At 41.3% G+C, this 22,480-nt stretch overlaps 1 protein-coding gene across 1 annotated transcript; it reads right to left on the bottom strand.

Moving 5' to 3' along the window:
• Positions 1-3,275: 3,275 nt before the first annotated feature.
• On the bottom strand, positions 3,276-7,842 carry LOC147615746 (pentatricopeptide repeat-containing protein At2g33680-like). The gene is made up of 2 exons (XM_086778330.1): positions 3,816-7,842; positions 3,276-3,727 (listed from the first exon to the last, which is right to left on the bottom strand). The coding sequence occupies exon 1, from the start codon at positions 7,537-7,539 to the stop codon at positions 4,459-4,461; it is 3,081 nt and encodes a 1,026-aa protein (XP_086634456.1). The 5' UTR covers positions 7,540-7,842; the 3' UTR covers positions 3,276-3,727; positions 3,816-4,458.
• Positions 7,843-22,480: the final 14,638 nt, after the last annotated feature.

Raw genomic sequence — 22,480 nt, 5'->3', positions numbered from 1 at the left:
ATGACACATGGGAATTAGTAGATCTCCCCCCTGGCAAGCATGCCATTGGAACACGGTGGGTCTACAAATTAAAAAGGAAATCTGATGGCAGCATAGATCGATACAAAGCCCGTCTTGTTGCAAAAGGGTATGCCCAACAACAAGGCATTGACTTTGAGGAGACATTTGCCCCCACCTCCAGGATTACTACCATTCGGTGTGTCATTGCCATTGCAGCCCATCGTCATTGGCAAGTGCATCAACTTGACATCAAGACCGCTTTTCTTCATGGGGATTTGCAAGAAGAAGTCTATGTCACACAACCTCCTGGCTTTGAGGTTGTCAATTCTGAAAATAAGGTATGCCGGCTTAGAAAAGCTCTTTATGGTTTGAAGCAGGCACCCAGGGCATGGTATGCCAAAATTCATGCACACTTACTATCCCTTGGTTTTCAGAATAGTCCCACAGAGCCCACTCTTTATTTCCGTGGGAATGGATCTGATTTTTTAGTGCTGATTTTATATGTGGATGATATGCTTATCACGGGCCCAGATACTCAGCAAATTTCAGCTTTCAAGGCTGATTTACAACAGAATTTTGACATGTCAGACATGGGACTGCTCCATTATTATTTGGGCATTCAGTTTGCTCATGTTGAGGGGGGTATCATGATGTCTCAGTCCAAATATATTGGACAGCTCCTTGATCGTTTCCAGTTTGAGGATTGCAAGCCAATCTCTACTCCAGTGGACCCTGGCTTCAAATTCTCAGCTCATGATGGAAGCCCACCATGTGATATCACTCTTTATCAGCAGGCTGTTGGATGCCTCATTTATTTATGTCACACCAAACCTGACTTGCAGTATGCAGTATCTCAGCTCAGTAGATTCATGCACATGCCCAGTTCACAGCATTGGCAGGCAGTGAAGAGAGTCTTCAGATATCTCAGAGGCACTCAGGATTTAGCCCTTTTCTATGGTGATCAGGGTTCACTTACCATGCATGCTTACACGGATAGTGACTGGGCAGGATGTTCGGACACCAGAGTGTCACATACTGGCAATTGTTTTTTGCTTGGCAATTCATGCATTTCTTGGCTCAGCAAGAAGCAACCGACAGTTGCCACATCTAGCTGTGAAGCTGAGTACAGGGCAGCTTTCACTGCTACAGTAGAGTGTGTTTGGCTTCGACAGTTACTTACAGATCTTGGTATTTGCCAGACATCCTCCACTATTGTCTACACTGACAGCCAAAGTGCTTTGGCCATTGCGCGTAACCCAGTGTTTCATGCGCGTACCAAGCATATTGAAGTTCACTATCATTATGTTCGGGAGCGGTTGTCAGCAGGAGACATAGAGTTGTCCTATCTTCCCACAGAGGACAACATTGCAGATATGTTTACAAAGGCACTTCCTCGTCCCAAGTTCCAAGTCTTCAGCCAGGCTTTACACTTGGTTCCCTTTGTTACATGATCTGTCATTCCTTGTACACTCATAGGTGGCTATATCCTTCTGGATGAACATGTGCCACCATGACTAGAAACTACTAGGTATTCTGAGACGTTTCCAGAGTACTTCAGCCCATCCCATGGAGGGGGGTTTGTAGGCCATCTCTTGGTGGTTCTAGTGATGCCCTATGTACCATGGTATGTGATATAGTCATTTAGGACTATAGTACTTTCAGTGTTTGTTCCACTAGGGACACGTGGCACTACTAGTACACTATGTACTAGGGTTCCTATATCTTGTATTTTGGTTCATTCTTTTCTCACTTCAGTACATTGACATTTTCAGCTCACAAGTGTTCTCACACTCTCTTCTTCCGGTTCTCCGATCCTACACCTATGGCTATATGGTGGATGCCCTATCACATATCTACATTGGGACCCTGGCAACCCCATGAGGAGCATACATTTCTTTAGGTACAGTGCGTGTAACGCCAGGTTGCTCATGCTTGGACAGACTCAGAGAGTTCCCACATTGGGAGGCGTATGACATTACACCCCCCATTCAGAGGAGATTCTGGCATAGACTTTGGCACTCGAACTAGAGGAGCTAGATTTCCTACTTCTGGCTATTTCTACATGGTGGGTTGCCCACCGACATATGGAGATCCTATTTTGGCATGGATCCCTCTTGTCCTAGATGCCCAGCTCCATCCGACACTGTACCATTGCTTATGGGAGTGCAAACGAGCACAGAGGATTTGGGTATCTATAGCCCAGCTCTTCGGCAGATTGAGGAGTAATCCTATCTATGTTTCTTGGGGTGCTATTGCATGGTTGACTCAGTCTGGCCCGCAGCTTGTTTTTGAGGGCAATGATACAGATCATGTTACTCTTGTCCGTATGGGCATAGCTTAGAGATGTTTGCTTCAGGATATCCCTTTCTTCTCCTCCACTCCTACGGGACTTTTACGGCAGCATAGTGACCCCGAGTGGTTGAGATCTCCCTACTTTTTGGTTTGTGATCTCCCTTTGTATGATTTTATATTACTTAATCGAAGTCTCTTTTCTGGAACAAAAACATTGAGAGACTAAGATATTTGCAGATGTGCATAGTCTCGTGCTATGCTTACTACCACTGGTCAAATAGAGTCTGTTGCCATCACCTAAGATGTGAAACAGGTTTGTTTGGAGATCACAGTCACCAGCTACTTCCAAGCTATGTAAGCAATTTTGATTATTTATTTATTATTATCTTTTTCGGTGCCCTGTCTATTTTGGGAAACAATTTGGAGTCTTTGTTGTGATGCAGAAGCACTGGATGTGTCAAGTGTGATGCTCTTCATAGGGTGAGAGACTATGGATGGTTGTGGCAACCCTGATCATAGGAGAAAGCTTCTATATGCAGGACTCAATGTGTGGGAGTCTTTTGATGTGAACAATAGCTCGACTTGTTTGTGGATACCAAGTGGATAAGAAGCCATGATGCAGGGTCTTTGCAAGCTTCACGAGTTCTACTATGACGGTTGAGTTTCTAGCCTTATTGTAATCGAAGCTCTTATAATCAATTAAAGAAATACCGCAAGGGACGCCACTGCGTTTTGGGGCCAATCGGTGTTCGTGTACTGTTTGCAGGAGCACTCTAGCTCCCCTATTTGTTTTCCTTTTCTAGGTCTTCAAAGGGGTTGAAGTGTTTTGTGTGCAAGTTTTTTTTTTCACCACCCTTTGGTTTTGCTGAAGACCGAGGCCGGTTTACAACAGCTGAGATTCGAAGGAGACATCTTGTCACCCCACGCCTCAGACTTGATCCAAAGACTCGTTGCAGTGGCACATAAGCAAAGCCTTTATAGTTACATAAATGTGGTGTTGCTATTCATGATATCAAATGCATCTACAGTAGCTCACCCTCTCTTTTCATGTAATCATCACTATCAGGTCCACATACATAGGCATGTGTTATCTTTTTGTTTAATTCTTACTTTCTATTCATGCCATGTGTATGGTAGCTGTACTTTTGATGTATTACCATGGTATCATAGACCTTTGTGGTCTGGCCCCTCTACTCTAGATCGACATGCCCATCTTCTGCTATCCAAGGATGCACTAACCCTACTAGCCAATATCCAATTGGAGCCTTTAGTGGAACGTTTCAAGTTTCAAAAATAAAGGAAAAAAACACTTTTGATAGGTTTCTTTGTTCAAAATAAGCTTTTTTTTAAGCACACTGTAGTTCATTATGATTCATACAACTAGGTATGTTGTCATACCTACCTGCTGCATCCCCGCTAGATCCAAGTCGTGCCCCTACATGCGAGTTGATGTTTTCAGTTTAGGTTTTGATAAGGACTGCATTATTGATTTGAAATTCAAGATGCAAAATTATGGTTCTTACCTCTGCCCCAATATGGCATGCATACATGTGTGGCACCTCAATAATTGTAGGTGCTAGCTTTCTCGTGCCTTCCTGAGGACCTTGTGCTGCTTTTTCTCTTGATACTTCCACATTTTCTTACCTGTGCAATTTGTGTCTTTTCCTTGATTTTCTTCATCCCTCCATCTGCTCTCATAATCACTTTATCTGCTTGGCCGTCTATCCAGGTATACTGATTTGACGTTAGAATAAGTATGTCTATGTAATTTATGAAGGCCTCTCAAGTGCCTTTCATATCAACAATCTTCTATAATTTATTCACCCTGGAAAGCTCTTCTTAGGCTGGATACAAGAATGGTGGATGACCCAAGCTATTTGATGATGTGATGCCCTCTAAAGGTGAACCGTGAAGGTGCCAATAACCATCCTGGAAGCCCATCATGACCGATAAGTTGGGTGAGGGGCATCCAAGGTGCAGACACTCCATGAGCTACAGTTCCAGGGTCGAACTTTCTCCTGCCCTGAGCCCTTCAACCCCAGCTCAAGCTGCACATGATCATGCCCGATTGCAAGAGAGGGTGTAAGTTGGGAGCATGGCATGCTGTTGAGCAACATCTAATACTGCAATTTCTGACATGGCTGATTGTTGTTGTGAATCCACCAATCAAGTGACACCTACAGAAGCACAAAACACATCCTCATCTAGTGTTGGCTGCCCCACCAGGTATGACTGTGGGGTATATCCTTCCTCCTTCATTTGCATACTCAAGCTCTGCAGCTTTGCATAAACAGCATCACTTCGTAAATGGGTTTTGTCTCCAACCACAAAACCGTGTGCAACATCATGGACCTCAATGAAGGCCTTCCCTGGCTTTTTCCATGAATTGGAAAACTTCCTCCAATCCCCTACCTGATTTGCATTGCTCCACATGCCAGCATCAGCATAGATACTTGACATTAGCTGCGGCCCTGCAGCATCTCTGTGGTCCATTGAGATTACTTGCTCAAAGCATCGTTCTCCAAGGTCTACCTTGCCATGCGACCTGCAATGACACAGCAAAGATGTCCATCCTATGATATCAGGTCGGAATGGCATGGTTTGCAGCAAGTCTTCTGCCTCACTCCAGCACCCTGCATTGCCGATAAGGGCAACTAAACAGTTGAAATGATCAAGCTTTGGTGTAAGACCATGGTATTCACTCATAGATAAGAACACTTGGCAGCCTTCATGCAGAAAGCCCATCTGACTGCATGCAGACAGAAGGCTAACAAATGTGACATCATCTGGCTTCAAGCCTTCAAGCTGCATTTTGTTGAAAATGTCCATGGCCATTTTGAAGTTGTTTTGCTGTGTGTACCCTGCCACCATTGAGCTCCAAGTGACCACATCTCGGTTCAGAGACTGTTTGAACACACTACAAGCATCATCTACGCTGCCACATTTAACATACATGTCAATAAGGGCATTGCCAGCAACCATGTCTGACATAAAGTTGCTTTCAACCATAAGAGCGTGGATCAGTTTCCCCTGACTTAGGGCCAACATACTTGAACACACTGACAAGGTACTAACAAAAGTGGCCTGGTCTGGCCACATGCCCTCCTGCTCTAACTGCTCGAACAGCGAGAGAGCCTCCTGGCCATCTTCATACTGAGAATATCCTGCAATCATTGCATTCCATGTCACCACATCTTGCTTTGGCAATGCATCAAACACCCTGCGTGCATGCACAAGGCTGCCACATTTGGCATACATATCTACAAGTGTGTTGCCAACATATATGTCACACTCATAACTGTTTTCAATTAACAAAGAATGAATCAACTTGCCTTGGTTTAGCAAGGCTAAGTTGCCACAAGCTTTCAAAACACTAACAAATGTCATGTCATCTGGCTCCATGCCCTTCTTTTGCATTTCCTGGAAGATTTGAAGAGCGTCCTCACTATGCCCATGCTCAGCAAACCCTGCAAGCATCGCATTCCATGTGACGATGTTGGAGTGCACACCATCACGTTGCATTTGTTGAAAAAGTGTATAAGCCTCTAGAACATACCCATTCTGAGCATAGCCTGCAATCATCACAGTCCACGTCACCACACTTTCCTTTGGCATGTCTTGAAAGATGCTGCATGCGTCCTCCAAGATTCCGCATTTGGTGTACATGTCAATCAGACTATTGCCAACAAAAGCATCCATCTCAAGGCTAAATCTAATAATGTAGCTGTGAATAACCCTACCCCACTCTAGGGATGCTTGATCAGAGCATCCTTTGAGCATGCTAAGAAAAGTAACATAATTGGGCTCTACCCCCATGTCTTGCATTTGCTCAAACAGCAGAAGGGCTTCTTCATAGTGTTGTCCCTGAAGGTAGCCGCTAATCATTGCAGTCCACGTCACCACACTTTGTTTAGATGATCTGTGAAAGACACCGCAGGCATCTTGAAAGCTCCCACACCTTGCATACATGTCAATAAGAGTGTTTCCGACAGTAGTCTCCAGCTCGTGACAAGTCTCGACAATGTGGGCATGGACTAACCAACCAAGCTTGATGGCTACAATGCTCGAACATCCTTTCAGGACACTCACAAATATGGCATTGTCTGGTTCAATGCCCGCTTCTTGCATCTCTTGAAAGAGTTGAAGAGCCTTCTGACCCTGACCTTGTTGAACCAACCCTGCAATCATTGAGTTCCACGTTAGATTAGTGGATTGAATGCCCTCTTTTGCCATTTGTTGAAAGAGATAGAATGCCTCCTGATCATGTCCCTTTTGATGTGAATATGCAGCAATCATCGTGTTCCATGTCACCACACTCCGCTCCCCAATTCTGTCAAAGATTTGACGGGCATCTTCAAGGCTCCCACATTTGCCATACATGTCAATAAGGGTGTTGCTAACCGGTAGAGCTGTCTCGTGACTCTCTTCAATAACCTTCGCATGTATCAACTTGCCCTGATCTGGAGCTACCAGAATAGAACAAGCCTTTAAGATGATGACAAAGATAACACTGTCTGGCTCTACTATGGCCTTCAACTGCATTTGCCAGAAGAGCTGCACAGCCTCCCAACCATGACCATGCTCTACAAAACCCACGATTATCATAGTCCATGTCACAACCGATGGATTCAGCAAAGAAACAAATACTTTAACTCCGTCTTTGAGGTTCCCACATTTGGTGTACATGTCAATCAGAGAGTTGCCGACAAAAGTATCAGCTTCAAGTCCATTTTCAATGATGTGGCTATGAACAAGCATGCCCTGTGTCAGGGACAATGTATTGGTACATGCTTTGAGAATGGCAACGAAGACATGCTCGTCTGGTTTCAAATTCGACTGCTGCATTCGATGATACAATCCAATGGCCTGTTCACTTTGACCAAGCTTGGCATGTGCAGACATGATTGCCGTCCATGTGAAAAGGTTAGGATGAGGCAATCGGTTAAACACCCATTGGGCTTCTTGTAGGCTCCCACATGAAGCAAATATGCGGATCAAAACAGCCCCAAAAGAGGCATTTGATGCAAACCCATTTCTTGTGATCAAAGAAAAAACATGTCTGCCTGCAATGAGGTCCTTTTTCTTTATGCAACCCTGCAGAAGGCAACGGTATATGTTTGGAGAAACAGAGAGTCCTTGATGTTCCATGTTCTCCACAGCTCCCAGTGCTTTGCTAAGGTGCCCATTTTCACACAATTTCTTAAAATCCCCGACAAGAAGGCCTAGAAAGCCCTTGTTTCTGAGCATGTAACAGGGGGTAATTGTAGGCTACAAAGTGCCCACATCACATAATTAAAGCATTCTTGCTGCCCAAAACCTGATATGTTTTGCCCGTCCAGATATGACTTGATCTTTTCATGCCGTGAAAAGTCCAATTTATACGAATTTTCATTTGCAACATAATGCAGAGTGGGTGGGGATTGGAATGTGGTGGCAAACCAAACAAGGCATGGTGGAGGGACTCGGGAGCTACATTGTTGACCGACCAAGTGAACTCATTCACATGGAGCACCAAATATTAACCCTTCACATGGAGTACCCAATATTGGGCAGACTAACACTCGTGTGTGTGTGTGTGTGTGTGAGAGAGAGAGAGAGAGAGATTATATAGAGAAGGTCAAAATGACCTTTGAAACACAATACATATCATAAAGACCATATCACTCTCGATGAAAAATATGTGGTTTTAAAAGAGAGAGAAAAGAGGGGAGGAGAGACATATCATCTATAATACCTTATTTGGGAGCTACCACATGGCAGCTCCTCCTTCTCTTCTATACTACTACTATATTATATATAAATCTCTCTCTTATTTGGGAGTTAGAGGATTAGAGAGAGAGAGAGAGACAGAGACAGAGACAGAGACAGAGAGACAGAGAGACAGAGACAAAGACAAAGAGAGGGATTAGATTACAGGGTTACAAAGGTAGAGAGAGGGGAGGATGTTAGAAAGAGAAAGAAAGAGAGAGTGTGTGAGTTAGAAAGAGTTAGAGAAAGGTAAAGAAAGTGAGTTAGAGAGTGTTAGTGTTAGAGAGAGAGAGAGAGAGAGAGAATTAGAGAAAGGGAGTAAGTGTTAGAGAGATACAATATATATATATATATATATATATATATATATATATATATATATATATATATATATCTTATTTTGGAGTTAGAGTGTTAGGTTAGAGAGTTAGAGAGAGAGAGAGAGAGTTAAAGAGAGTGAGTTTGGAAAAGGGAGTTGAAGAGTGACCTAGAGAAAGGTAAAGAGAGTGAATTAGAGAGAGAGTGTGTGTGTTAAAGAGAGAGAGTGCTAAAGAGAGTTAACCAATTCAAGAGAGTTGGAGAGATTGAGAGAGTAAAAGAGAGAAAGAGTTAAAGAGAGTTAGAGACAGAGTAAGTGCTAGAGAGAGAGTAAAAGAGGGAGAGTTGGCCACAGTTCGAGAGAAACAGAGAGAGTAAGAGAGATTGAGAGAGTTAAAGAGAGAAAGAGAGAGAGTGTGTGTTATATAGAGTTAAAAAGACAGACTTAGAGAGAGAGAGAGAGGAAGAGAGGAAGTGAGTGTGAGGTAGAGAGAGAGTTATCTATAATACCTTATTTGGGAGCTACCCCATGGCAGCTCCCAAAATAAGAGAGCTAGAGAGAGAGAGGGGGGGGTAGAAAGAGAAAGAAAGAGTTAGAGAGTGAGTTAGAGAAAGGTAGAGAGAGAGAGAGAGTGTGTGTGTGTGTGTGTGTGCATGCGTGCATGTATTAGAGAGAGAAAGAGAGAGTTAGAGAGAAAGTGTGTTAGAGAGAGTTAGAGAGAGAGTTTTCTAGTTCAAGAGAGTAAGAGAGATTGAGAGAGTTAGAGGGTTAAAGAGAGAGAGAGAGAGAGAGAGAGAGAGAGAGAGAGTTGGCCAATTCGAGAGAAACAAAGAGAGTTAGAGAGAGTAAGAGAGTTGAAGATAGAGAGAGAGAGAGAGAGAGAGAGTGATTGTGAGATAGAGAGAGAAGGAAAGAGAGGGAGAGTGAGGTGGAGAGAGTTACATAGAGTTAGAGAGAGATAGAGTGAGGTAGAGAGAGTTACATAGAGTTAGAGAGAGAAAGAGTTAGAGAGAGTAAGAGAGGTTGAGAGAGTTGGTGAGTTCGAGAGGAATGGAGAGAGTTAGAGAGAGTTAGAGAGAGAGAGAGAGAGTTAGAGAGATACTACAGATATAGATATATATATATATCTCTTATTTGGGAGTTAGAGGGTTAGATTGAGAGAGTGCGTGTGTGTGTGTGTGTGTGTGTGTGTGTGTGAGGTAGAGAGAGTTAGAGAGAGAAAGGATTAGAAAGAGAAAGAGAGTTAGAGAAAGGTAAAGAGAGAGAGTGTGAGTGTTAGAGAGAGAGTTAGAGAGAGCAAAAGTTAGAGAGAGTAAGTGAGATTGAGAGAGTTAAAGAGAGAGAGAGAGAGGAGGGGGAGGGGAGAGAGAGAGAGAGTTATAGAGTTAGAAAGACGGTGAGAGAGAGAGAGTCAAAGAGAAAGTGAGGTAGAGAGAGGGAGAGAGAGTTAAAGAGAACGTCAGTGAGAGTAAGGTAGAGAGAGAAAGAGTTAGAGAGAGAGAGAGTTATAGAGAGTTTGAGGGCTAGATTAGGAGCGGCCCCAACTCTCCCTTTCTTCCCTTCTTCTATATTATACTACTACTCTTCTATATACTATACAATATATATATATTCCTCTCTCTCTCTCTCTCTCTCTCTCTCTCTCTCTCTCTCTCTCTCTCTCTCTCTCTCTCTTAATTGGGAGCGTTAGAGGGTTCGATGAGAGAGAGAGAGAGAGAGAGAGAGAGAGAGAGGGAGAGGGAGAGAGGGTTAGAGAGTTCGAGAGTTAGAGAGGTAGAGAGAGAAAGAGTTATAGAGAGAGAGAGAGAGAGAGGGTTCAAAAAAGAATAAAGAGTTAGAGAGAGAGAGAGAGAGAGGGTTCAAAAAAGAATAAAGAGTTAGAGAGAGAGAGAGAGAGGTTAGAAAGAAAAAAAAGAGTTAGAGAGAGAGTTAAAGAAAGGTAAAGAGAACGATGAGTTAGAGAGACAAAGAGAGAGAGAGAGAGAGAGCATGAGTATTTGTCATGAGACCTCAAGTGCTTCTTGAAGAATTAATCAAGCTCACATACACATCAAGGAATAAAGTATAGACTTGAATCAAATTCACAAGATTAAAGCATAGCATAAAAGTATGAAATAACGAAAACATCACCATTGACACACTATTGGGTGCAATCTCCCCCCTCATGTGTGCAGCTCCCACTTTCATGACATGAGTATTTTGAGAATTTTATTCAAAATATAGCCCAAGAAGCTAATAATAGTTGTACATACAAAATAGGGCTTTACTTTTCTGCTTTTACAAAAGTAACTTAAGCACTAAAGCTTGTTCACACACTAAACATAAAATAACCGAAATTCCTCTAAGACGTGTTGGTAAAATAGCAACGCCAGCCCACAAGCATGCATAAATAATATGTACAATCATTTGGTACATGGCTAGCAAAATAAGCCATATGAAATAACAATCCGAGATGATATAGACAAGATTCTCCATGTGTGACACATGCATTGCTCATCACCTATCTCACAATCGTAAACACATTAGTTGTTCCAATATCACAATAATTAATCCCAATATGAAATGGTGATAGGCACAAACACAACATAATCACAACTTCTTGTACTTCGATGATGAGCATATCATTATACACATCATCTAGCATGGTATATCTCACCACTTGTTACACTTAGATTGTGAAGTTGTCTAGCATAGTCCACTTGTTTTACTTCGACAGCACACAATCGTCAAGCATGACACTACTCGTAACACTTCGATAATCTACACACGTCAAGCATGATCTCAAGCTATACCAATAACACTAGGTAACTAGTATTTAATGTGGGGTCACCCACAATACCAATTCACTAGCATGGCATACTAATGTCATTGGCGTCCTCGTTTAGCCAAAGAGTGGACATGATGTAACATTCCACCTTCTTGGATAAATCTAGAGATAAATATACATAAATATCTTTCACATAGGATTAATCTTTATGTCCCATACCACAAAGACTAATACATAGTGAAAATTCATAAAGCAGAGTTTAAGATGGAAGGGCCAGTTCCTCCAAGAAGTTCTACTTTGATACATAAAGAACTATCCTTGAAATTTATAAAAACTCTTGAATGAATTGTATTTTTAGAAATTGTTAAAAGAAATGTGTATGTTTACCTTATGAGTCAAAATATTCATCAAGTAAGAGTATTCTTCTTCATCCTTATCAATCATATTCATCCTAATTAAAATATTCTTTGATTTTTGTGGACAATCGATGCGATATGTCCAATCTCATTGCACCTCAAACACTTCTTTAAATCATCTTTATTAGCTTGTTGAGAATCATCAGCCTTGGTATCAAATACATGTGTTATTGCCATTGAAGGGTATATCAAATGGTTGTTGAAAGGTTTTAGACTTCAAGAACTTTGATGTCAAGATTTGAGGTGTCATTGTGTCCTTTGGAATTTCATTTTTCCTTTCACAATTTATCGCTAAGCAAATAGCCGAGCTTAGAGAGTGCGGTCGAAACATGTTCACTTCTGATTGAATTGTGGGTTTCAAACCTGCTATAAACTTCCTTCTTTGATCCTTGTTGCAAACTTTCTTAATTGCCTATATTTGTAACAAGGTTTGCCAAAATCTATCCACATAAGTGGATATATCCTTCTTCTCAAGACCATCGTTGTCTAGCCTTAGATTTGTACTGTGGAGGTAAGAAATACTTCTTAATGAGCTTTTGAAATTCCTTCCAAGATTTAGGTTTGTGCTTACTGGTTCTAGTCACGTTTTACCATAAATTTGCACTTTCCACTAATTTAAAATGATTACTAGTACACTTGATTTTATCCTTCTCAGAGAATTTCTCTCCCGAAAAGTAATCAAGTTGACTAGGCCATGCAAGTATTGTGCAAGCATCTTTCTTGCCATCAAAGTTTTGAAAGGTAAAAGCTTTGCGGCTCATTTTCTTTTCTTTCCTAAACTCTTGAACTCTAAGAGTAGCTTGCACTACTTTCTGAAATTGGTCCCGTCGCCCGCCGCCTGCCAGAGTCTGAAGATTCACCATTACTCCTCTTCTTGTGGGATAATCTATCCTCTAGATTCCTTCTCAACTAAAATCTAGCTTTGGAGTTCCTGCATTTGTTCTTAAATGGTTGGGGGTAGAGGATTCATGATGAAAAGAGAGATGAAGATAGATAAAAGGTACAAATTTCAAATGTCAAAATAGATGGAAATGAAAATTGTTGAAATAATGATAGTAGTCAGCTTTCACCCGCAATTTGTAAGAAGTCGGAAGCTCATTCAACTCATGTTGTTGAGAAGAAAAATCCACAAGTGCCAAGAGACCATCGAGTAGTATCAAAGTGGTCATATACTTGCCATAGAAAACTCAAGAGACTGTTGGAGATGCAATCCACACTTCTAGAGAGAACTAGCTCACGTGGTGAGATTGGGTTTGAATCTTGGCAAGTTGAGGTTTCTACAAATTGTATTACTGGAGGTCACCTAACACCTGAAGGTTTTAGGGTATGGATGGCTAGACCAATTTGTGGAACACCTCAGTTAAGCGCGCTTGTGCAAGAACACAACTAGGATGGGTGACCTCCCGGGAAGTGGGAGGATCCATGTTTTCAACACATGGTATCAAAGCCCAAGTTGTAATGTTGGAAGCTAAGACCTCAACTAAAGTGTGGCTTGAGGGGGGGTGTTGGAGATGCAATCTACACTTTTAGAGAGAACCAGCTCACGTGATGAGACTGGGTTTGAATCTTGGCAAGTTGAGGTTTCTACAAATTGGATTACCGGAGGTCACCTAACACCTTAAGGTTTTGGGGTTTGGATGGCTAGACCAGTTTGTGGAATACCTCAGTTAAGCACGCTTGTGCAGGAACACAACTGGGATGGGTGACCTCCCGGGAAGTGGGAGGATCCATGTTTCCAACAAAGACTTCGCCTTTTAATCCTTGATGGAATCCCCACAGGTAACCCCTTGAAATTGCAATTTTCCTCTTACTTGTAATGCGTGTTGCAAAATTTGTTCGAGTCCTTTCACTTTGGTTGTGAGCTTTGATGATGAAGCTTAGTTGATTGCAAAAGCCCTTAGTAAAAGAAAAAGTGTTGCAAAAGCCCTTGGTTCATTACAAAAGCCCTTGTTGTTGCAGCAAACGATTGAGGAAATAGTGCAATGTGTAAAGCTTATGACCTTTCCAATGTAGGCTTTATATTATGAGATTTATAATATAAAGCTTTATTGCAAGGCTTTAAGGTGTGAAAGTACTAAGCAACACACGCTTCAGCAAGGTGGGAAAAGAAAACATTGGTAGGTGGCACCCATTAGCGTAACAAGAGGAGAGAAAAGCGATCGCCAGACGCACAACAAAAAAGGGAAAAAATCACGAAAATGTACGAAAGAAGATAAAGAAAATTAATAGCTGGTGATATTAGAGAAAACAACGAAGAAATAAGAGAGAGGAAAATATAATAAATTAGTTGGGGCCTCCACCGCAAAATGAAAAGAGGGAGAAGGAGCTAGGCGCAAATTGCAAAAATTGGAGAGGGAGGTGGAATGAGAGCCCTCAATTTTGCAAAATTCTCTAGCTTAAGGCCTTAGCAATTTAGAGAATAGGGTGTTGTCCCTCTTGAATTGCTAATTGCATCCATTCTTCTTAATCTTTTAAGGGATGGAAGATTGAAGAAAGTGGTTTGAAGAGAAGAAGGGTGGTTTTCACTATGCAGAAGTGGTTTTTGGCAAAAAAAAAATTTGATAATCTCTCTATGCCCTTGATTTAAATCTCCATCCAATTGTCCACAAAGTTTCCATAAACCATTCAATCTTTGTCCAATGGTCCACAAAGTTTCCATAAACCATTCAACCTTTGTCCAAGCGTTCTTAAGCCTTTGTCTTCTTTATCCTTTGGATTTTTGTGAGGTTCTCCCTTTTCTTTAAGTACAAGTACCCATAGCCATAGCTATGATACCATTATCCGTAGATCTTATGTACTTCTTAATGAATTAATCAAGCTCACATACATCAAGGAACAAAGCATAGACTTGAATCAAATTCACAAGATTAAAGCATAACATAAAAGCATGAAATAGAAAAAACATCACTATCGACATACTACTAGGTGCAATCTCCTCCCTCATGTGTGTAGCTCCCACTTTCATGACATGAGTATTTTGAGAATTTTATTCAAAATATAGCCCAAGGAGATAATAATAGTTGTGTGTACAAAATAGGGCTTTACTTTTCCACTTTTACAAAAATAACTTAAGCACTAAAGCCTGTTCACACACACTAAATGTAAAATAACCAGAATTCCTCTAACATACATGCTAGAAAAATAGCAACGCCATGCATAAGCGTGCATAAATAATATGTACAATCATTTGGTACATGGCCAACAAAATAATCCATATGAAATAATAATCTAAGATGGTATATACAAGATCCTCCATGTGTGAAACACGCCTATCTTCCAAATGTAAACACATTAGTTGTTTCAATTAATTATTATCACAACAATTAATCCTAATATAAAACATTGATAGGCACAAACACAACACAATCACTACTTGTTACACTTTGATAAGCGTATCACTATCTAGCATGGTGTGCCTCACCACTTGTTACACTTCAATGAGCGTATCACTATACACATCATCTAGCATAGCGTGCCATTTGCATAAACCACTTGTTACATTTAGACCGTGCGGTTGTCTAACGTAGTCCACTTGTTTCACTTCAATGAGCGTATCACTATACACATCATCTAGCATAGCGTGTCATTTGCATAAACCACTTGTTACATTTAGACCGTGCGGTTGTCTAACGTAGTCCACTTGTTTCACTTTAATAACACACATTCTTCAAGCATGGCGCTACTTGTTACACTTCGATAACATGCACCCATCAAGCATGATCTCAAGTTATACCATTAACAATAACTAGTATTTAATGTGGGGTCACCCACGATACCAATTCACTAACATGGCACACTAACGTTACATGTGTCCCCATTTAGCCAAAGGGTGGACATTATGTAAAGACAATGAGTTAGAGAGAGAGAGAGAGCGAGAGAGAGAGAGAGAGAGAGAGAGAGAGAGAGAGAGAGAGAGAGAGAGAGAGAAAGGTAAAGACAATGAGTTAGAGAGAGAAAGAGATGAGAGAGAGCATTAGAGAGAGTTAGAAAGAGAGAATTAGAGAGAGATAGTGTCAGAGAGAGAGAGAGAGAGAGAGAGAGAGAGAGAGAGAGAGAGATTGAGTGTTAAAGAGAGATAGACAGAGAGAGTTAGAGAGATGCTATAGATTAATATATATCTTATTTGGGAGTTAAAGGGTTAGATTAGAGAATTAGAGACTTAGAGAGAGAGAGAGAGAGAGAGAGAGAGAGAGAGTCATATTAACATGTTTGGAAGGTCAAAATGACCTATGAGACCAAACATACATCATCATAAAGCCACACAAATCTTGAGCCTAATGTTGAGTCCAAGACAAAAATAACAAAAGCCTAACATGTCATGGTATTGTTTCAGCCATTTACCCTAGGGTACCCTCAATAACAAAAGCCTAACATGTCATAGTATTGTTTCAGCCATTTACCCTAGGGTACCCTCAATAGAATTAGATCGTGGCTTTGGCTTGCAAAATTCTTCAATTATTATCCTTCTTTTTTAGTAAACTACCCACTTTCCTTCTTTGTGTGCTACTTAAACTTTGGCGATTTCCATGTTCTTGTGCTTGAGTTGCATGGGTGTCAACTTGTCATCCAACCCAAAATTGTGCCTTGGAATTTTCTTGATTGTCGAAGAATTGCAATCTTCTCTGCTTTGCTTTTATACCGTATGTTCCTTAACACTGCATGATTACCTTTTTGTGTGATTAAGAAGGGAGATCCCCATTTAATCATAGGCATGACTTTGGTTAATTTGCCTTATAGTATGTTGAGCTTCAGTATGTACTCATCCTCTGTAGCTTTTTCTCTTCCTCGATACCACTCAACGAGTAGTCCACCTAATCAAATACACCTTGAGGGAAGGTTAGAAAGAGAAAGAAAGATAGTTAGAGAGAGTGGGTTAGAGAAAGGTAAAGAGAGAGTGAGGTAGGGAGAGAGTCAGAAAGAGGGAAGGTTAGGAAGAGAAAGAAAGATAGTTAGAGAGAGTGGGTAAGAGAAAGGTAAAGAGAGTTAGAGAGAGAATGTCAGTGTTAGAGAGAGAAAGAGAGAGAGAGAGAAAGTTGACTAGTTTGAGAGAGTAAGAGAGATTGAGAGTGTTAAACAGAGAAAGAGTTAGAGAGAGAGAGAGAGAGAGAGAGAGAGTTAGAAAGAGAAAGCTAGAGAGAATGAGTAAGAGAAAGGTAAAAAGAGTGAGTTAGAGAGAGAGAGAGAGAGAGTGAGAGAGAGAGGGCATTAGAGAGAGTGAGTGTTAGAAAGAGAAAGAGAGAAGTTAGAGAGAGTTGGCCAGTTCAAGAGAAGTAGAGAGAGTTAGAGTAAGAGAGATTGAGAGAGAGAGTGTGTGTGTGTGTAAGAAAGAAAAAGAGAGAGAGTTAGAGAGAGAGCATGAGGGTTGGAGAGAGAGAGGGGGGTTGGAGAGTGAGAGGGTTAGAGAGTTAGCGAGAGAGAGGGTTAGAAAGAGAAAGAGAGTTAGAGAGAGAGAGAGTAAAAGAGTGAGTTAGAGAGAGAAAGCGTGTTAGAGAGACAGACAGAGTTCGCCCCACCAGTTCGAAAGAGTTAGGGATTGTAAGAGAGACTGAGAGAGTTAAAGAGAGAGAAAGTTAGAGAGAGTTATAGAAAGAGTGTGTGTTAGAGAGAGAGCTATGGGAGAAACCCTTTGGAGCTACGTGCAAAGAGAGAGAGAGAGAGAGAGAGAGAGAGAGAGAGAGAGAGGGTTAGAGGATTAGAGAGTGAGAGGGTTAGAGAGAGAGACATGGTCAGGGGCTAGAGAGTTAGAGAGAGAGTGAGGTAGGGAGAGAGTTAGAAAGAGGGAAGGTTAGGAAGAGAAAGAAAGATAGTTAGAGAGAGTGGGTTAGAGAAAGGTAAAGAGAGAGTGAGGTAGGGAGAGAGTTAGAAAGAGGGAAGGTTAGGTTAGAGGGAGAAAGAGAGAGAGAGAGTTAGAGAGAGTTGGCTAGTTTGAGAGAGTAAGAGAGATTGAGAGTGTTAAACAGAGAAAGAGTTAGAGAGAGAGAGAGAGAGAGAGAGGGGGCATTAGAGAGAGAGTGTGTGTTAGAGAGAGAAAGAGAGAAGTTAGAGAGAGTTGGCCAGTTCGAGAGAAGTAGAGAGAGTAAGAGAGATTGAGAGATTGAGAGAGAGAGAGAGTGTGTGTGTGTGTGTGTGAGAGAGAAAGAAAAAGAGAGAGAGTTAGAGAGAGAGCATGAGGGTTAGAGAGAGAGAGGGGGGGTTGGAGAGTGAGAGTGTTAGAGTTAGAGAGAGAGAGGATTAGAAAGAGAAAGAAAGAGAGTTAAAGAGAGAGAGAGCGTAAAAGAGTGAGTTAGAGAGAGAGTGTATGTTAGAGAGAGACAGACAGAGTTCGCCAGTTCGAAAGAGTTAGGGATTGTAAGAGAGACTGAGAGATTTAAAGAGAGAAAGTTAGAGAGAGTTATAGAAAGAGTGTGTTAGAGAGAGAGCTATGGGAGAAACCCTTTGGAGCTACGTGCAAAGAGAGAGAGAGAGAGAGAGAGAGAGAGAGGGTTAGAGGATTAGAGTGAGAGGGTTAGAGAGAGAGAGACATGGTCAGAGGTGTGAGGTCCCTATCCCCACCGCGCTAGCAGCGGAAGTAGCACTTCTTGCACGGGGCAGGGTCCCACACTCGGGGCCTCGCCCCACGGATATCTGGACAAGAGACTAATCCATCGGTTCTTCCAAAACCGAACCCGAAAAAACTTCCCTTGCCCGAAAAGCACGGGCGATTCCTCCAAGATAACTTTTCTCTAACGTGGTCAAAAGCCTTACCTAACTGAACTAATCTGACCGAACCCGTAAGTCCCATAGTCAGATCAGGGAAAAGATTGTACTTGGATCATAGAGACCAACGCCGCTTTTTTCCTCATTGAGAGGCACAGCCGTTGATTCTTTTCCATGGAACAATTTTTGTCTGGGATTTACTTTATCTATCGCAACCAGAACAGAATTGAGTCTCAATTCAGGGATCCATCAGTCTAGCCCCATGGGTTAGCCAACCGCCCAACCACTATAGTGATGGGATCCAATTAAGAATTTGGTTAGGTTGTCCCGGGTACTAGGGAAAAGAGTTCCCAAGCCCGCTAGCCGGATATTCATGCAAACTTAAAACTAGTCACACCACTTACACACCCAATATGAAATTGCCTTTTTCACATATTCAACAGTCTTTAAAACAATCATTTCATGAAACCATAGTGTCACTGATCATAATCCTCTAATTATCCAGTTGAATCCTTATTTCCAAACATTCCTTCATCGGTGTACCTATGGCATCATTGGCAACCAAAACGCTCACCCCCTGTCCACTCAGGGGCCTTTTCGATAGTTCCTAGCTCATAGTAACCGGCAAGTATTCACTTTAATAAAAATGGAATCTCCATTGAAGATCAGCAAGATCAACCAACAGATCCATATAAAAGAGCCATGGACTCATCCGTTGAGGACCAGCAAGGTCAATCAACCAGATCCATGCCCGAATTCAGAAAACAACTCTTACTCCTTGTTCCAATATCTTCCCCGATGTACGTGTGGGTATCTTCGGTGACCTAGAGCCCGAGCACCGTATGGTCAGCACCCTCTAGGATCCTTTGCAGGTCACCTAGTGCTTCACGCATAGGCCGCTTCCTTGGTCCCTGGAAGCTTACCATTTAAATCAAACCGAGGCTGGTCAAGACCTCGGCCAACCTAGCTACGCGAGACATCCTCCGTTGACTCTTCATCAGCAGTTGCAACTTTAACAGATAGGTCTCCACGACCTCATTCACAAGACGGTCAAAATGCTTCTCCAGCATTCTTGACATAAAACAGTCATTTAAAAACAGATTTCACATACAAATACAGTTCCAACAATATTTCCATCTTTTCTCATCACTCCACATCCTTTCACATTAGTCCCCATCTTTTCTCATCTTCCCACAATTTTTTTTCTTCATCGATCCCTATCACATCACATCATTCCCACATCAAATCACATCCAATCGCATCATCCACACATCAATCCACATCATCCACATCATCCATCCAAATCCACATCATCCATACATCCATCCACATCCTTTCACATTAGTCCCCATCTTTTCTCATCTTCCCACAATTTTTTTCCTTCATCGATCCCTATCACATCACATCATTCCCACATCAAATCACATCCAATCGCATCATCCACACATCAATCCACATCAATCCACATCATCCATACATCCATCCACATCAATCCACATCATCCATACATCCATCCACATTATCCACACATCCATCCACATCTTCCATACATCCATCCACATCAATCCACACGTCAATCCACATCATCCATACATCCATCCACATCAATCCACATTATCCACACATCAATCCACATCATCCATACATCCATTCACATCAATCCACATTATCCACACATCAACCCACATCATCCATACATCCATTCACGTCAATCCACATTACCCACACATCAATCCACATCATCCATACATCCATCCACATCAATCCACACATCCATCCACATTATCCACACATCAACCCACATCAATCCACATTCATTTCATAAGTATTCCCATTCTCATCTAATCACATCTTTTTCTATCTCATCACTTATTTCCTCATTTATCCTCATTAGATCTCATCCACTTGCATCTACCCATACATCTCATCACTTCACATACATTAACATCTATCTAGTTTACATCGCATCTTATCACATCCATTTCACATCACATCTCATTCATTCACATTCTGATTCATATGCTAACACATTCATTCACGTCCCTTATCGTTCATTCACATCCCGATTCACATCACATCACATCCATTCACATCCCTTATCATTCATTCACATCCCGATTCACATGCTATCACATCCTATCACATCCCGATTCACATGCTATCACATCCCGATTCACATGCTATCACATTCATTCACATCCTATATCATTTATTCACATCCCGATTCATATGCTAGCACATTCATTTACATCCTATATCATTCATTCACATCCTGATTCACATGCTAACACATTCATTCACATCCTATAAACATCTTGATTCACATGACATCACATCCATTCACATCCTTTATCATTCATTCACATCCCGATTCACATGCTAACACATTCATTCACATCCCGATTCACATGCTAACACATTCATTCACATCCTATATCATTCATTTACATCCTGATTCACATGACATCACATCTCATTTATTCATTCACATTTATCTGATTCACATCACATCACATCCATTCACATTCCTTATCATTCATTCACATCCCGATTCACATCCTATATCATTCATTTACATCCTGATTCACATGACATCACATCTCATCTATTTACCTCTCATTCTCATCACATCCATTCTCTATTCATTCTCATCTATATGATTCATATCACATCTTATCACATCTATTTATAGAATGTAAGAGAATGAGAGAGAGAGAGAGAGAGTGTTAGAGAGAGAGGGAGAATTAGAAAGATTATATATGTATATGTATCTTATTTAGGATTTAGAGGATTAGAGAAAGTGGGGGTTATAAAGAGAAAGAAAGAGAGTTAAAGAGAGAGAGAGAGAGAGAGAGGGGGGGGGGGTTATAAAGAGAAAGAAAGAGAGTTAAAGAGAGAGAGAGAGAGAGAGTGTGTTAGAGAGAGAGGGAGAATTAGAAAGATTATGTATGTATATGTATCTTATTTAGGATTTAGAGGATTAGAGAGAGGGGGGGGGTTATAAAGAGAAATAAAGAGAGTTAAAGAGCGAGTTAGAGAATGGTAAAGAGAGTGAGTTAGAGAGATAAAGTGAGTGTTAGAGAGAGAGAGAGAGAGAGAGAGAGAGAGAGAGAGAGAGAGAGAGAGAGAGGGTGTTGGCCAACTCGAACAGTTCGAGAGGAATAGAGAGAGTGAGAGAGAGCAACAAAGATTGAGAGAGTTAAAGAGAGAGTGAGTGTATGCATGCGTGTATGTGTGTGTGTGTGTGTGTGTGTGCGTGTTAGAGAGAGAGAGAGAGAGAGAGAGAGAGAGAGAGAGAGAGAGAGATGATTATTTTTTAAAATATATTTAGAGTAGAGTTCTAAAAAAATGTTTTTTCTTTTGTTTTAAAGGGGAAAAATAAGAAAGAGCTAGAGAGAAGGGCAATAAACCCATCGACAAAGGCAAGTCTAGGCTACTCGTACTAGTTAACTAGTAGATCTATGTTATTAAGCATTAAAAGCAAACATCTAGATATGGTTTTTTTTTTGTTTGGGTTCGAGCTCTTCCCTCACGATTGACCACCCACCATCTTGGCTTCTTTCTAGCTTCTTTGACTGTGGCTAATTCTACATTATGTTCAAATCCTGTGAGCATATGGTCATAAAGGAGAGCCAAAAATAACTACCAATGCATGGCAAACATGTGGCCTCAATTTGATTACTACTCTAGGGTCTATCAATTCCACCTGTGTGTGATGAGGTATATGACCATTTCGTCTATGTGTGAAGTAATTACTCTATTAGCCCAACAAGACCACCCACATGGTTCTTTTCGGAACATAATCCACCCAGACGAAGTTTGCCATCATAACATCCACCAAGAAGATTGAAACAAACAATTGAGAATTTGCCAAGAAGACTAAAACAACCAATTGAGCATCCACCAAGGGTTTGTCAACACTTATCTAGCCTTCATTTTGATCACCCTCGGTTGTTGAGCTACCCATATCTAATCATCTCGTAAACTTGCCATAATATGGTTTCAACGAGAAACCATTAACTAGTTTAGGTAAAGGAACTCCATTTATTTTAACCAAAGAAAATTTACTTGGACCAATTTTGGTAGAAATATGGTAACCCATCTGAGTTTTAACTTACTAGGGTGTGGGCCCATTCGTTGACTAGAAAAGTAACACCGGAATGCCTACTTCAAAAAAAAAAAGTAATCCCACCACCTAGATTTTATGCTTCTGTCAAACCACTTCCACCATACCACTTTCAT

Source organism: Cibotium barometz, chromosome 39 (assembly GCF_041138505.1).
Source record: "Cibotium barometz isolate CiBa-2024 chromosome 39, ASM4113850v1, whole genome shotgun sequence".
Lineage (NCBI taxonomy): Eukaryota > Viridiplantae > Streptophyta > Polypodiopsida > Cyatheales > Cibotiaceae > Cibotium > Cibotium barometz.
The sequence above is the reverse complement of the archived record's forward strand: the minus strand, read 5'-3'. Positions and strand labels throughout refer to the sequence as shown.